This window comes from Anabrus simplex, chromosome 1, assembly GCF_040414725.1.
Source record: "Anabrus simplex isolate iqAnaSimp1 chromosome 1, ASM4041472v1, whole genome shotgun sequence".
NCBI lineage: Eukaryota > Metazoa > Arthropoda > Insecta > Orthoptera > Tettigoniidae > Anabrus > Anabrus simplex.
Genome location: NC_090265.1, coordinates 1,688,426,747 through 1,688,444,381, shown reverse-complemented (window position 1 = coordinate 1,688,444,381; position 17,635 = coordinate 1,688,426,747). Strand labels below are relative to the sequence as shown.

At 44.2% G+C, this 17,635-nt stretch overlaps 1 protein-coding gene across 2 annotated transcripts in view; it reads right to left on the bottom strand.

Moving 5' to 3' along the window:
* The window catches only part of spz3 (Spaetzle domain-containing protein 3), a 332,542-nt gene that overhangs the window by 57,218 nt on the left and 257,689 nt on the right, over positions 1–17,635 (bottom strand). For both annotated transcript variants that reach the window (XM_067138414.2, XM_067138415.2), the window contains exon 2: positions 11,143–11,267. In XM_067138414.2, the coding sequence (XP_066994515.1) occupies positions 11,143–11,267 (125 nt within the window). The remainder of the gene's footprint in view (positions 1–11,142; positions 11,268–17,635) is intronic.

The following is a 17,635-nucleotide window of genomic DNA, read 5'->3' as shown; positions in this document are numbered from 1 at the left end:
GCGACCTGCGCGTCATGATGGGGATGAAATGATGATGAAGACAACACATACACCCAGCCCCCGTGCCATTGGAATTAACCAATTAAGGTTAAAATCCTCGACCCGGTAGGGAATCGAACCCGGGACCCTCTGAACCGAAGGCCAGTACGCTGACCGTTCAGCCAACGAGTCGGACAAGATTGGTACGCACAACCGGTCCCACGTCTAGGGGGAACGATCCTGCCGCTCACCGGGAGGTCCCGGGTTTGAGGTCCACCCAGGCTACGTGAACCCAATAGGGGAGCTGACTGACGATGAGACAGCGATCACGGTCTAGGAAGCCAAGAATAACCTCGTAATGTGTAGGCCTTCGGGCTGAGCACCGGTCCCTTTGTAGGCCAAGGCCCATCGGATCTGTAGCACAATGGGGGTTATGGTACGCGCGGTACAGTAGAGTTAGAACGTCCACAACACCTTTGGTGGCACATGTGGTTTGTTTGCTTCAAGGGTAAACTTTTATACAGGATGACATCCACTGGGCTTCTTTTTCTTCTTATTGCTGGCCTGGTGGCCTAAGGGTAGCGTGCCTGCCTCTTACCCAGAGGCCCGAGTTCGATTTCCAGCCAGGCCACGGATTTTAACTGTATCTGAGTGCTGGTTCGAGGTCCACTCAGCCTACGTGATTACAATTGAGGAACTATCTGACTGTGACGTAGCGGTCCCGGTCTAGAAATCCAAGAATAACGGCCGAGAGGATTCGTCGTGCTGACCATATGACACCTCGTAATCTGCAGGCCTTCGGGCTGAGCAGCGGTCGCTTGGTAGGCCGTGGCCCTTCGGGGCTGTTGTACCATGGGGTTTGATTTATTATTATCTGAATAATTCGCACAGTAGAGCGCTGGTCTTTTGAGCCGAACTTGGCATTGAAGGTGCTCAAATACGTCAGCCTCATGTCGGTAGATTTACTGGCACATTAAATATATCCTAAAAAAATGGGCACCTCGGCGTCTCGGAAAACCGCAAAAGTGATTAGTGGGACGTAAGAGCAATAACATAGGCCTATTAGTGGTGAAGTTAGGAGTCATGGCCCTCTCTTACACTTGAAAGGCAAAAATGTGAATTTTTTGACATTTTTCAAAATAATTCCTATAATATTATTTAGTGTTTCATGATTAAAATTGTATATAATTTATCTCTGTGTGAGTGCTAGAAGTATTTTATTTTTAATTTTTTGCTAGCGGCTTTACGTCGCACCGACACAGATAGGTCTTATGGCGACGGTGGGATAGGAAAGGCCTAGGAGTTGATAGGAAGCGGCCGTGGCCTTAATTAAGGTACAGCCCCAGCATTTGCCTGGTGTGAAAATGGGAAACCACGGAAAACCATCTTCAGGGCTGCCGATAGTGGGATTCGAACCTACTATCTCCCGGATACAAGCTCACAGCCGCGCGCCTCTACGCGCACGGCCAACTCGCCCGGTTTTTTTTTAAAATTTTATAACATTGCTTGCATATCCGTCAGACTGGTTGATTTTGAACATGCATATCTTTATTTACGAATATCTCTGAATCTACTGCACGTAGAAGGTTCTGGTTTTCGCCTATCGATAGAGAATACTCGGCGCTCAATTTTCGTTACTCTTCTCTTTCAAGTATGTCTGCCACTATGCTTGCTCTTGTGTATTGAGTGTTGAATTTCGTGTGAATTAGGGTCACTGGAAATGCTTCCGTGTAGTCTGATTTGTACTTATTATGGTAAACAAAGTATAAATGTGCTTAGAAGTGCTAGTCTATTTGGGAAACGTAAGTTTTGTGGCAACCAGCATACTAAAAACACAAGACCATGAGGTAGAATCCGCCAACAGTGTAGAAACAGATTGTCAAAATGTGACACCAAACAAGAAGACAGACACGCCCCCTACCAGTGGAAGCGAATCTAAATTAGGTAAACATTTTGAAGAATTGGGATCTGGAAGGCTGAAGTTTCAGGAGAGTAATTTGAGCTCAATAATTCTATACCTGTAGCAGTTATGGAAGCTATCAAGCCAATGCACAGAGACCTTGCTCATCCAGACCTTCACACTCAGAATCCCAACGAGTTTTTCAACAATATTATCTGGACTCGAGTGCCCAAAGATGTATTAATTTGTGGGGTTAAGAACTTTGAAATGGGGAGTCAGTGATGCTGTATTAACATTCAATGGTGGGAACATGGGAAGAGTAAGAGTGTTATTGCATCTCAACATCAACCCTGGTCGTCATACTATGAAGGGACTGCAACATTTAGACAAGTTAAAAATTGCCAAGGCACAGCGTGCAGCAGAGTTCAACACCAAAGCAGTAAGTTCATTGCGAATTAAAAGGTTTTTAGAGAAGGCGGGCTACCAGGAAGAGGATGCTGCGGGGTGATTTTGAGCCTTAATTTAAACATCTGAGTGAGTTCCTATAATTTGAAGTTTTAAACCTGATTTTCTCAAAATGACTTTTTTTACAATTAATGTTCCTGTATCTGAAAAACTACTTGTGATACATACATGAAACTTTGTGAGATGCTTTATTATATCCTTCTGTCCTTACTGAAGCAGAATCATAGCACAGGTTTCCGTAGACATGAAGTGAGGGGTGTCCATCCACAAATATTTTGTGTAAAAATATTAATATATCTCGTTCTTTTGGTTTCTATATTTTAATTCTGCTTCAGTCCACATAAATAATATAGAAATATCATCTGTAAAAAATTTAGAGTCGTATCTTCATTGGTTCCAAAAATATAGGAACATAATCTTGGGTTATTTAACATTGGCAGGATAGGCCTTTCAAACTCCCCTTAACCACATTTCTTTAACATTCTACACTGAGCTAGTTGGCCGTGCGGTTAGGGGCACGCAGCTGTGAGCTTGCATCTGGGAGGTAGTGGGTTTGAACGTCACTCTCGGCAGCCCTGCAGATCGTTTTCCGTCGTTTCTCATTTTAACAGCAAGAAAAAGTACCTTAACGAAGGCCATGGCCGCCACCTTCCCACTCATATCTCCCTTATCTGTCATATCTCTGTCGGTGCGACGTGACGCAACTTGTAAACGAAATATACAGTCTACACATGAGGTAAATATAAACTCTTAATCTTATCTTAAGTCTAAAACAAAAGTAATGGAATGCAGTCGAACGAAGGCAGGTGATGCAGGAAACATAAAATTAGGAAATGAAATCTTAAAGGAAGTAGATGTTACTTCGGTAGTAAATAAACTAACGATGGCAGAAGTAAGGAGGACATCAAATGCAAACTAGTACAAGCAAGGAAGGCCTTTCTTAGAAAAAAAAATGCTCTCACTTCAAACATTGATATAGGAATTAGAAATATGTTTTTGAACACTTTCGTCTGGAGTGTGGCATTGTGCGGAAATGAAACATGGACGATAACTAGCTCAGAAAGAAAGAGAATATAAACTTCTGAAACGTCATGTTACAGAGGAATGCTGAAGGTGAGATGGGCAGATCGAATTACGAATAAAGAGATACTAAATCGAATTGGTGAGACGAGATCGATCTGGCTAAATTTGATGAAAAGAGAGATAGATTGATAGAACACATGTTAAGACACCCAGGACTTGTTCGGTTGGTTTTTGAGGGAAGTGTAGACGGTAAGAACGGTAGAGGCTGACCAAGGCAGATTAAGTCAGATGTAGGATGCAGTACTTATGTAGAAATGAAACGATTGGCACGGTTTACAAATCAGAAGTAACACGACAGAAAATTGTATAAGCACAATAAACGGACATTAGTTGCCTCAGTGGATCAGTGGAAGTGTGTCGGCCTTCGGATCCCAAGATAGCGTGTTCAAACCCGGTAGAGGTAGTCGGATTTTTGAAGGGTGGATAAAAGTCCATTCGACACTCCATATCGTACGATATCGGCATGTAAAAGATCTCTGGTGACACATTTGGTGTTTACCCGACAAAATTCATTAAATCGCAGCCACAGACGCCCAAGAGAGAATCGGTTTACTCTGCCTGCCATCTAGTAGGAATAGAGTAAAACGGAACGTCGAAATTGACGAGCAGACAACCATATGGGGTCAAATTAAAATGTCTGCACACGGTAGCTGAGGTCATATGATTATTATTATTATTATTATTATTATTATTATTATTATTATTATTATTATTAACGGACATTCACTCCTTAAGATTCATTCAAACTGGCGACACGCATCGACGAGATGACTTAAAATAATATTACTTTCCAGCCCTGCCGTAAACCTCTTCGGTACTTCCTGGATGGTACCAGTGTGTTAACTTGGATCTCCTAGCTTGAGGGCATGAACGGCATTTCCTTGTATTGTTCTTTTCGTCTGGCTTTACCCTGCACCTTCTGGAAAACGAAACGGGAATATTCAGACTCTAGCACAGTCCTGAGTATTCTAATAACCGATCATCGAGATATGAATACAAGGCAGCCTCGAACGATGATTGGTGGTAGTGTTAGAGGGTCGAGTGTTTGGTGGGTGTTCCACCAGCCAGTGTTGGATTTCGATAACTGGACTGGGGCGACACCAGTGTTGACTGAACGAGGAGTTGTGCCAGAGTGCCGGGCGTCGTGTTGGAGTACTGAGTGCGGAGTACTCTCTCTCTCTCTCTCTCTCTCTCTGTGTGTGTGTTGCCTTGGAGTATTGTCTGCTTACCGACGTGGAGTGAGTGACTGGAGCTTGACGGCGGTTGTGCTGGTTGTCGTCTGTGCCCCGCTGGAGTCAAAGTATAATCGCGTATGGAGCGGAATTCCGTGAGTACTGCCTTGGAGTACTGCATCTGTGTATTACCGTGGAATTGTTAATGGTCGTTGTTGTGAGGAGTATAATTCTGCAAGTTAGCACTGTTGCTGTTTAGTTTTCAATGTTAAGTAGTTCACTGTGTTTGACTGTGTGAATTACTGGACTTTCTCTGGAGTCGAACCAAGGAACAATCGTCGTGTGTTGTGGTGGCCAGAAGTCTCGTGTTCGAGCCTCTCTGTTGTGTGTAAAGTGACTGAGCTTGCAGGAGCGAAAGTGAAAGGCCAGTCAATCAGGTAATGCCGGCGAACCGTACCGCTGTGTCAAGAGGACAGAGACTTGTAAATTTTATTTTTTTACAATTTGCTTTACGTCGCACCGACACAGATAGGTCTTATGGCGTCGATGTGCCAGGAGTGGGAAGGAAGCGGCTGTGACCTTAATGAAGATACAGTCCAGCATTTGCCTGGTGAATGGAAAACCACGGAAAACCATCTTCAATGCTGCCGACAGTCGCGTTCGAACCCGCTATCTCCCGAATGCAAGGTCACAGCTGCGCGCCTTTAACCGCACCGTCAAGTCGCTCGGCACAGAGACTAGTAAATAGGCACCAATTTGTGAGTGTGGTCATTCATGGGTGAATAGAAATGTGTGTGTGTATACAAGATGGTAGAAAACTACGTGAATCGGGCATATGAGCGTCAGAGGGTTGGCCATATTGATGAATCGTAATTTCAAAGAAATAATTCGATATCTCACGCCGTTGTTACTTTAACAGCTACTGAATTTAGCCAATCAGATTGCTTCGCGGGCGAATTCAAATGAGCCTTGCGAGGCGGTGTTGGTAAATCTGGCTTAAGACCACGTGATCGGCCACGTGCTATTGTTTGTAAACAAAGACACGTGATTTTGACAGCTGTCATATTGACAGACTTTAACCTCACTTTTTGGACAAGAGAACGTCGCTAACCTCAATGCTGCCGTCCTGACAGGTCCAAACCTTACTGCTGCAATCTTAACCATTTATTGGGCCATCCTGAAATAAATTAGAGCGATAAAACAGACTTTGTTTTATTCGTAAAAACAATTTAAACTTTTTATGCCCCTGACGTTAAGGCGAAGAGAGTTCCATACTCTAAACTACGTGCTGTCCGCGAAGCTTTTAGTGACATTTCGGCTCACTAGTGCTGAATCGGCAGACCTCGGTTATCTTCGAGATTCGTATTGGCAACCTCTGACACAAAAAATATGAATCGATTATGCATCGCCGTGAGACATCTGGCGGTATTATTGCAACACTTTAAATACTGTTGTTATTTATACAGCAAAGTCAAAATATAGGTTAAGCTTGTACATGAGCGAGGAAAATCAAAGTATATCACAGGAACAACCTGGAACTACACGGAAACGACGGTTCAGAACATTCGTATCGATCGATCATACTATCGATTCAATTCAGATTTCATTTCCATTCAGTTCGCAGTATTACTGGAACCGTTGTAGCTCCCTCCTTACTCCTCACCCGCGTAAGACCGAAGTGTCACTAGAAGTTTCGCGGATAGAACACAACAAAGGAACGGCTATATGCGACTTATTCTTCGACTTTGCATACCGATTCTCTTCAGCCGTTTTCTCATGATGCGTGTACAGACAGACAGACAGACAGACAGACAGACAGACAGACAGACAGACAGACAGACAGACAGACAGACAGACAGACAGACAGACAGACAGACAGACAGACAGACAGACAGACAGACAGACAGACAGACAGACAGACAGACAGACAGACAGACAGACAGACAGACAGACAGACAGACTATACGGAAAATTAAAAAGTGCATTTTCTTGTTACTGTGGACATGACTGATAAAGAAATACCATCCTTTTTAAATTCCGAGCGACGTGCAGACAGAAACTCTTTATTTTATATACATTGATTTGCTAGTGTTTCAATGTCGTTCTAACACATCGAACGTTTCTGGCGATACAAGGATGGGGAAGGGCTAGCTAGGACTCGGAAGGTGACGATCCTTGTCTTAATTCAGGCCACGGCCGCTTCCTTAGCACTCCTAGCCCCTTGCTGTCCCATCGTCGCCGTAAGACTATCTGTGTCGGTGCGACTAAAAGCAACTTGTAAAAAAAAATTAGGTACTTCCCCAGCACTTGTCTGGTGTGAAAATGGGAAACCACCGTAAACCATCCTCAGGGCTGCCGATGGTGGGGTTAGCTTTGGTGATCTTTTACAGGCAGAAGCTAATTTACTGTGTTGTGTTTTCTTTTCCAGATTGCTGGCCTGAGTGGCTCGTGTCGGTACGTAAAAGAACTCCTGCGGGACTAAATTCCGGCAGGTGATGGTGATTATTGTTTTAAGAGGAAGTACAACTAGGCAACCATCCTCTATATAACACTAATCAGAGGGAAAAATGGCAGGGGTCCGACATTTCGAAAAATGAAGGTATCGGCCAAAGGAAGACAAGGGGCACGAAGGGCGTGAAAATGAAAGACTCCCTAGCCCTCGCAAACCTAATAGCGTCGGGGTTGGAAAAGAACAAGAGTTGACCAAGAGAGGTCGGATAGGTAGATGAAAGTGAGGAGTCGGGCACAAGTAAGTGGAAGCAATGCCAGGACTCATCTGAGGGCCCCGTGGTCGCCAACCCAAGCTCCAAAGTTCAGAGCCCCTGAGGCCCCTTTTAGTCGCCTCTTACGACAGGCAGGGGATACCGTGGGTGTTATTCTACAGCCCCCACCCACAGGGGGATAAATTCCGGCACCTCGGCGTCTCTGAAAAGCGTAAAAGTAGTTAGTGGGACGTAAAGCCAATAACATTAATTCATTAACCTTTTCAGATTTTTCTAGAGAAACAATAATCGATGAAATGTAGAAATATTCAGTTAAAACAAATATAGCTGGCTGTGTGGTTTCTTTGCTAATGCCAATAAATAAATGACAAAACGCCATTGCTGATGTAAATAGGTCCAAGATACAAGATACTGGAGGAGAGTGAGCAAGAAAGCTAATCCTACTTGAGTGGGAAATGACGAAATAAAAGAAGAAGAAGAAGAAGAAGAAGAAGAAGAAGAAGAAGAAGAAGAAGAAGGTCGACTTGTGGATCTCGTACAGCTAGCTAGTTAACCCGGGCGATTGGAGAGTAAAGTGTGAGCGGGTATACTGTTATTATAGATGAAGAGGTAACCGCTGCTGAAGGACAAGCCACGCTAATTGAATTGATTGCTGTTAGAATGATCGGTATACTGACACACTTAAGGGCTTGCTGGTAGAGAGCCACCTTGCTCCCGGGCGACTTCACGAAGGTCAATAAACATCTTACTGTCGGAAGTAAAACTTAATTGAGTGTCTAAATTTACAAGCTGACGGCATTCACCCACATTCCTGTCTGTGTTTCGCTGTACAAACGTGATTCAGAATATAAAGTTACAACTCCTTACAATAAGTGATGGGAAAAGTACAAGGAAAAAGTAATTGGGCTGCATTACATTACCTGAGAAATATTTTACTCAATTACAAATTAAAAAAAAACACATATTAATGAAATTACAGTTACTTCACAGAACGCCAGTCTCAAGGAAAACACTGATATTTTTTCGTAGTGATAAAAAAATGAAGGAAAAACTAGAAGGTTGCGTGTTGCCGTGCAGCATTCGTTATAATTAGGTCAGAAAATGTGTCTTCATATAAAACTGCTAAAGTGACTGCCCGTGTGCTTTTTTCAACGTTTATTTTAGGACTTTTATTAGCTGTAATAAAAGTGCGAAGTGATTTTTTGTAGATTCCTTTATTGAGACGTTAATTGATTTTTTACGAACTTTTTAATTGTTAACAATTTGCTTTACATCGCACCGACACAAATGTCTTGTGGCGACGATGGGATAGGAAGGCTAGAAGTGGGAAGGAAGCGACCGTGGACTTAATTAAGATGTAGCCTTGTGTGAAAATCGGAAACCACGGGAAGCCACGTTCAGAGCCTCCGACAGTGGTGTTCGAACCCACTATCTCCCGAATGCAAACTGCGTGCCCGTAAATCCGCGGCCACTTGCTCCGTTCAGTTTCATCATCATAATTATCATCATCATCATCATCATCATCATCATCATCATCATCATCATCTATCTTTTTACTATTTTGTAGGTATAGGATTCATATTTTGTACCCCACTGTCGGCAGCCCTGATGACAGTTTTCCGTAGTTTCCCATTTTCATATCAGTCAATTGCTGGGGCTATCTCGTAATTAAGGCCACGGTCACTTTCTTCCCACTCCTAGACATTTCCTATCCCATCGTCGCAATTAGACGACGTAAAGAAAAATCGTATCATATTTAGTAGGTTTGTAATTCACATTTCTTTCTGTGTCATTATCTAGGTGCCGTGCTCTCGAGTGTCGAGAGCGCGTAACACCCAATGAGAAGATCGTAAATATTGTCTACAACACACACTTTTATCCTTGCTCATAAATCCGTACGAAGAACGAGTATATTGCGATAATACCAGAAGCAGGGAATGATTATTGCTGAATGTAAAGTAATATTAACTATAATTATCATTATCATCATCATCATCATCACCACCGGGTGAGTTGGCTGTGAGGTTACAGGCGCGCAGCTGTGATCTTGCATCCGGGAGATAGTGGGTTCGAACCCCACTGTCGGCAGCCTTGAACGTGGTTTTCCGTGGTTTCCTATTTTCACACTAGACAAATGCTGGGGATGTATCTTCATTTTCTTTTACAAGTTGCTTTTAGTCGCAAGGACACAGATAGGGCTTATGGCGACGATGGGGGAGCAAGGGGTTAGGAGTGCTAAGGAAGCGGCCGTGGCCTGAATTAAGGTACAGCCCCAGCATTTGCCTGGTGTGAAAATGGGAAACCACGGAAAACCATCATCAGGGCTGCGGATGTGTGGTTCGAACCTGTACCTTAATTAAGGCCACGGCGGATTCCTTCCCACTTCTAGGCCTTTCATTATCCCATCGTCGCCATAAGACCTATCTGTGTCGGTGCGACGTAAAGCAAATTGTGAAAAAATCATCATCATCATCATCCTAGCTTATCCCGCTTACTTAGGGTTGCTGCACACACTGAGGCATGAAAGAGCTGTGACCTGGGATTTAAGGTCGCATGTCCTTTCAGACACCACGCACTAGGAATCAAAGCACGGTCGCCAGGATGACAGGCAAGCAGCTAAGCCGCTGCACCACCCTGTTTCCCAATAATAACAATAATGTGTTGTATATATATATCGTCGCTGGGCAAAAGAAACTCCCTAACTCATTCGGAGTAACGTTTAAAGAAGAAGCCAAGGACTGAGCGGTCAGCAGTGGTCGGAGAACTGTTCCTGGCCTTTTCATCGGTTAACGATAGCCCAAATATTCGAGCTATTGGAGGCTTCTGTTCCCTACTCAGGTAACGCGGCAAGACATTCACAAGCCAAATGGAGAAATGTATTTTATTCGTAAGTAGAATTATGAGGTGTCCGCCTCTGTGGTGTAGTGTTTAGTGTGATTAGCTGCCACCCCCGGAGGCCAGGGTTCGATTCCCGGTTCTGCCACGAAATTTTAAAAGTGGTACGAGGGCTGGAACGGGGTCCACTCAGCCTCGGGAGGTCAACTGTGTAGAGGGTGGTTCGATTTCCACCTCAGCCATCCTGGAAGTGGTTTTCCGTGGTTTCCCACTCCTCCTCCAGACAAATGCTAGCATGGTACCTAACTTAAGGCCACGGCCGCTTCCTTCCCTGTTCCTTGTCTATCCCATCCAATCTTTCCATCCCTCCGCAAGGCCCCTGTTCAGCATAGCAGGTGAGGCAGCATAAAGGCAAAAGGGCTAAATGTTGAAAGGGTAAAAAGTGCAAAATGGATAAAGGACAAAAGGGCAAAAAACGATAAATGGCCAAAGGGCCCTGCGGTTACGGGCGTGCAGCTGTGAGCTTGCATGCGGGAGATAGTGGGTTAGAACCCCAATTTCGGCAGCCCTGAAGATAGTTTTCCGTGGTTTCCCACTTTCACACCAGGCAAATGCTGCGGCTGTACCTTGATTAAGGCCACGGCCGCTTCCTTCCCACTCCTAGCCCATTCCTACCTCCCATCGTCGCCTCAAGACCTATCTGTGTCGCTGTGACGTACTGGTCCTCCATTTCAGTTGTATCGTCGACCAAGTACCTCACGTTCCAGGACACTGCCCTTGAGGCGGTAAAGGTGGGTCCCCCTCGCTGAGTCCGGGATAATGGCCAACCCTGGAGGGTAAACGGTAAAAAAAAAAAAGAAAAGAAAGAAGAGATATGATGGAGGAGAATTTTTGTTTTCACCGAGATCCTGGAATTATGAGCTGAAGAATAAGTCTTGTGCTAAGGTTGTACGTCGTACTTGAATATCGTATAGTTTATACTCACATGGGATAGCTGCTGCCTGCGGTAGGACAGAAGAGCTGATGGAATCGCTTGATGCAAGGCACACCTCTGATGATCTCCCCTCGTATCTCCAGTCCTAGTGCCAGGGACAGTGCTGTCCATAGGATCTGAAACAAATTCAATTGGACCTTATTACATCAAACACATAGTGTTGAATATTTCGAGGTCCAGTCTTAGGAATAGGGTTTCATCAGGCCAGGGAAATTACTCATAAAACAGTATGTGAAAAAAACGAATAGTATTATACACTTGCGCTTCCCCCAGCCCCATCCCCCCAGTCGGAGTCTGACAGTTGAGTGGCAAAGCGCTTGTAAGCGTTTGTCCTCCACGTTATCCATATTTTTATGTAATAAATGTTGTGCGTCATCACTTTTCAATATACACGGACTGACAGAGCAAATGCAACACCAAGAAGGAGTGGTCAGAACTTTATGCCAATTGCAGGGTAGACTGACGTCACTGAGGTATGCTCATGATGTGAAATGCGCCGCTGTGCTGCGCACGTAGCGAACGATAAATGGGACACGGCGTTGGCGAATGGCCCACTTCGTACCGTGATTTCTCAGCCGACAGTCATTGTAGGACGTGTTGTCGTGTGCCACAGGACACGTGTATAGCTAAGAATGCCAGGCCGCCATCAACGGAGGCATTTCCAGCAGACAGACGACTTTACGAGGGGTATGGTGATCGGGCTGAGAAGGGCAGGTTGGTCGCTTCGTCAAATCGCAGCCGATACCCATAGGGATGTGTCCACGGTGCAGCGCCTGTGGCGAAGATGGTTGGCGCAGGGACATGTGGCACGTGCGAGGGGTCCAGGCGCAGCCCGAGTGACGTCAGCACGCGAGGATCGGCGCATCCGCCGCCAAGCGGTGGCAGCCCCGCACGCCACGTCAACCGCCATTCTTCAGCATGTGCAAGACACCCTGGCTGTTCCAATATCGACCAGAACAATTTCCCGTCGATTGGTTGAAGGAGGCCTGCACTCCCGGCGTCCGAAAGAAGACTACCATTGACTCCGCAGCATAGACGTGCACGCCTGGCATGGTGCCGGGCTAGAGCGACTTGGATGAGGGAATGGCGGAACGTCGTGTTCTCCGATGAGTCACGCTTCTGTTCTGTCAGTGATAGTCACCGCAGACGAGTGTGGCGTCGGCGTGGAGAAAGGTCAAATCTGGCAGTAACTGTGGAGCGCCCTACCGCTAGACAACGCGGCATCATGGTTTGGGGCGCTATTGCGTATGATTCCACGTCACCTCTAGTGCGTATTCAAGGCACGTTAAATGGTTAAATGCCCACCGCTACGTGCAGCATGTGCTGCGGCCGGTGGCACTCCCGTACCTTCAGGGGCTGCCCAATGCTCTGTTTCAGCAGGATAATGCCCGCCTACACACTGCTCGCATCTCCCAACAGGCTCTACGAGGTGTACAGATGCTTCCGTGGCCAGCGTACTCTCCGGATCTCTCTCCAATCGAACACGTGTGGGATCTCATTGGACGACGTTTGCAAACTCTGCCCCAGCCTCGTACGGACGACCAACTGTGGCAAATGGTTGACAGAGAATGGAGAACCATCCCTCAGGACACCATCCGCATTCTTATTGACTCTGTACCTCGACGTGTTTCTGCGTGCATCGCCGCTCGCGGTGGTCCTACATCCTACTGAGTCGATGCCGTGCGCATTGTGTAACCTGCATATCGGTTTGAAATAAACATCAATTATTCTTTCGTGCCTACTCTGCTTTTTCCCCAACTTTCATCCCTTTCGAACCACTTCTCCTTGGTGTTGCATTTGGTCTGTCAGTCAGTGTACATGCGGTTGCATATTATTTCGTATCGAGATAGAATGTTAGGATATACCATACTTATTTCTCGGTTGACATGCCATAGCTTGAGGCAATATTTTACTGACTCAGGGTATATATAACTCATTAGCCCTTCTTGGTGATATTCTCACTACAATCGCATTCCTGATCCCATTCGAAACTTGAATTTTAGGATGCTTCGTTGAAGAGAAGAAGAACTCATGCAAAAATTTTAGAGAGAGCCATCGATAAGCCTATGTAAGTTGTCTATGCTGACCTTTCCTGGTCAGGACGGGCATACGCTGAACTACAGAATATAAACAAACACCACCAAACAATGTCGCCGAGGACACTCATGTTCAAGACGTGCATGCTTTAGTTTGGGATTATGCACGCCCCAGCGGTACACCGATGAAATTTTTCGACCATTTCCACAACCTTTCAGGGATGAACATGGAACTGAAACCCTTTCGTCGACGACAATGCTCGCCCTCATCGAGGTGCATCACTGAGGAACTTCAGGAGGGAGGCGGGTATCAATAATACGGCCACGGCACACAGCCCTAATAAAATATAATGAATCACGAGGTATCCTGTTATGTCACTTTATTTATTTATTTATTTATTTATTTAATTAATTAATTAATTTATTTATTTAATCCGTTTACCCTCCAGGGGGTGGTTTTTCGCAGACTTAAAGAGGGATCCCACCGGTGGGAACATTGGCTAGGATAGATAAGGAAGAGGTAAGGAAGGGCCTTGGCCTTAAATTAGGTACAATCCAGGCATTTGCCTGGAGGAGAAGTGGGAAACCACGGAAAACCACTTCGAGGATGTGTGAGATGGGAAGCGAACCCCCAACCCCTCTACTTAGTTGTCCTCCTCAGGCTGAGTGGACCCCGTTCCAGTCCTCGTACTACTTTTCAAATTTCGTGTCAGAGCTGGGAATGGAACCCGGGCCTTCGAGGATGGCAGTTAATCACACTACCCACTACCCCACAGAGGCGGCCTATTTACTTATTTACTTATACCAGGTTCATTTAGGCAAAACATCATTAAAGTCATTCTTAATAGAAACTTCATATTTTACTGCGACTCATCCGTAATTAAATCGCTGGCAGTATATTTGATACCCGTGTCCTAGAAGATCTTTCCAAGTCAATGAATGAGTTAATAAAATATTCAGGTTATAATTAATGCTTTTACCTAGACTTATAATTGATTATTACACCACAAATTAAAATAAAAAAAGCTTTTAACAATTCATTTCGTAATCTCACATTACAAATGTTAATGTTGCAGAGCGATAATAAAATCAACTAAAACCGAAATATTGAGTCATATTACTTTCCTGTAGGCTTGGCTTGGGGTGCCCAAATGGGCTGTGTCCATGCCGCCGGACACGGCAACCATAATTTACTTCTGTAACTCTGAGATGGGAGTCACCTGCGGTTCAGCCGTCTTGGAATCAGCTGATCGTGACGTCACCACTGGCTGGCATTGAGTTACCTGCGAGCAACATTCCTCTCCCGCCAACCTCTTGGCGCCGCTGAACATCTTCTGACTCGTCCACGTCATTAATTCAACAACATCAAGAACTAGATGATAAAATGAACTCAACAATCGTCTTCAAGGTCTGATAATTACCTGTGTATTAGTAGTATGGTTAGCAAGCAAACTTGTAGTTTTACATCACTGTTGATATCGTGATCATAGCCACGGGACATTCAGTTTTATGTGACTGTTGATATCGTGATCATAGTCACGGGACATTCAGTTTCATGTGACTGTTGATATCGTGATCATAGCCACAGGACATTCAGTTTCATGTGACTTTTGATATCGTGATCATAGCCACGGGACATTCAGTTTCATGTGACTGTTGATATCGTGATCATAGCCACGGGACATTCAGTTTCATGTGACTGTTGATATCGTGATCATAGTCACGGGACATTCAGTTTCATGTGACTGTTGATATCGTGATCATAGCCACAGGACAAGTAGTTTTAAGTGACTGTTTATATCGTGATCATAGTCACGGGACATTCAGTTTCATGTGACTGTTGATATCGTGATCATAGTCACGGAACATTAAGTTTTAAGTGACTGTTGATATCGTGATCATAGCCACAGGACAAGTAGTTTTAAGTGACTGTTGATATCGTGATCATAGTCACGGGACTTTCAGTTTTATGTGACTGTTGATATCGTGATCTTCGCCATGGGACTTTCAGTTTTATGTGACTGTTGATATCGTGATCATAGCCACGGGACATTCAGTTTCATGTGACTGTTGATATCGTGATCATAGTCACGGGACATTCAGTTTCATGTGACTGTTGATATCGTGATCATAGCCACAGGACAAGTAGTTTTAAGTGACTGTTGATATCGTGATCATAGCCACGGGACAAGTAGTTTTAAGTGACTGTTTATATCGTGATCATAGTCACGGGTCATTCAGTTTCATGTGACTGTTGATATCGTGATCATCGCCATGGGACTTTCAGTTTTATGTGACTGTTGATATCGTGATCATAGTCACGGGACTTTCAGTTTTATGTGACTGTTGATATCGTGATCATAGCCACAGGACAAGCAGTTTTATGTTACTGTTGATATCGTGATCATCGCCATGGGACTTTCAGTTTTATGTGACTGTTGATATCGTGATCATAGTCACGGGACTTTCAGTTTTATGTGACTGTTGATATCGTGATCATAGCCACAGGACAAGTAGTTTTAAGTGACTGTTGATATCGTGATCATAGTCACGGGACTTTCAGTTTTATGTGACTGTTGATATCGTGATCATAGCCACGGGACTTTCAGTTTTATGTGACTGTTGATATCGTGATCATAGCCACGGGACAAGTAGTTTTATGTTACTGTTGATATCGTGATCATAGCCACGGGACATTCAGTTTTATGTGACTGTTGATATCGTGATCATAGCCACGGGACATTCAGTTTCATGTGACTGTTGATATCGTGATCATAGTCACGGGACAAGTAGTTTTAAGTGACTGTTGATATCGTGATCATAGCCACGGGACTTTCAGTTTTATGTGATTGTTGATATCGTGATCATAGCCACGGGACTTTCAGTTTCATGTGACTGTTGATATCGTGATCATAGTCACGGGACAAGTAGTTTTATGTGACTGTTGATATCGTGATCATAGCCACGGGACATTCAGTTTTAAGTTTTGGCGCAGAGAGATGATAGCAACCGTACACAATGGACCCCAGGACTAATCTGCACTACACCACCAAAACCCGCCCTCACTATCCCTGTTTATTTTCAAGAACTGCATTGCTTTTATATCGAGTGGTTTTACAATATGTAGATCTTTCTTCTTTATCAAGTCCTTTGCACTTGCTTTAACGCATGTAATATTTTCGCACTTTTGTCACAATAATTAAACACCTAGGTGCATTGTAAGTCTGTGGGAGAGAAAGGTCTTGTGCCTCACAACAACGTACAGTTTACTTTCAAACCCTTGTTTTCAGAGAATTGCAGATTTCAAACCAGACCTTGTGTTAAAGTCAAGATGTGAAGATATCACAAAATAAAAATATAACACTAATAATAAGAGTATATACAGTACATACTGAAACTAGACACAAATATAAAATTTACAGATAAAAATCAAATCAAAAATATTAATTATACGTTTTTCTTCTTCTTCAAGTGCCATATCTGGTTGCCCAGACGTCGGCGATTACTCTGGAGAAAGTTTTTCTGTCTTCTGCTAGTCGGAAGAGTCTATCAGTTGTCTCAATACCGGTCCACTGCTTGATGTTGTGTAACCATGTTATCTCTGGTCTGCCAACTCGCCGTTTCCCTTCTATTTTACCTTGGAGAATGAGTTTTATGAGGCCATATTTGTTTCCTCTTAATATGTGGCCTAGATAAGCTGTTTTGCGAACTTTTATAGTTGTTATTAGTTCTTGCTTTGTCCTAGCTCTCCTTAGGACTTCATCGTTTGTTATCATATCTGTCCAGGGTATTCTAAGCATTCTTCTGTGCAACCACATTTCAAAGGCGGCAAGTCGTTTGATACTTGCGGCTTTTAAGGTCCATGTTTCTGCTCCATATAACAGTACTGACCAGATGTAGCACTTCATTAATCTCTGTTTTTAAAACTTGAAAATTCTCCTTGTGTCTTCTTTCTTGGGATTGTTGTAATTATTCTACTGGTTGTAACAGTAGTGAATAAAATAAATGGAACTATTAACATTGCACTGCCGTGGACGAAATGGTCCCCGTTTTGAAACTCCTGTAGTTAAAAATTTTGAGGTATGGTCAAGGCAACAGGTACAGCAAGAAAGTGGTGATAGGCAAGTTCCTTTGGTAATTTTGAACAATCCAACTGTTGTTGTATCCTGGCGTGGGAACCATACTCTTGTACTCCACGCTGGTACTCTCGTTAAGCGTGGATATTTTGGCGAGCAACGAAATCTTCAACATTAATCTGTCTGGTCCACAGATATCATCTAGAAATATTGCACACTACATTGAGAGCAGGTGCACGTTCTTGTCTGTCCACCTGCAGACATAAACGTCGAGCCTGCTGGCTGTCATGCCCTTGGACCGGCTGTTTTCCCGGAGAAGACTACTGATCTCTACTACTGTGCCTGCACCGAAGCTATTTTTGTAGTGGTATA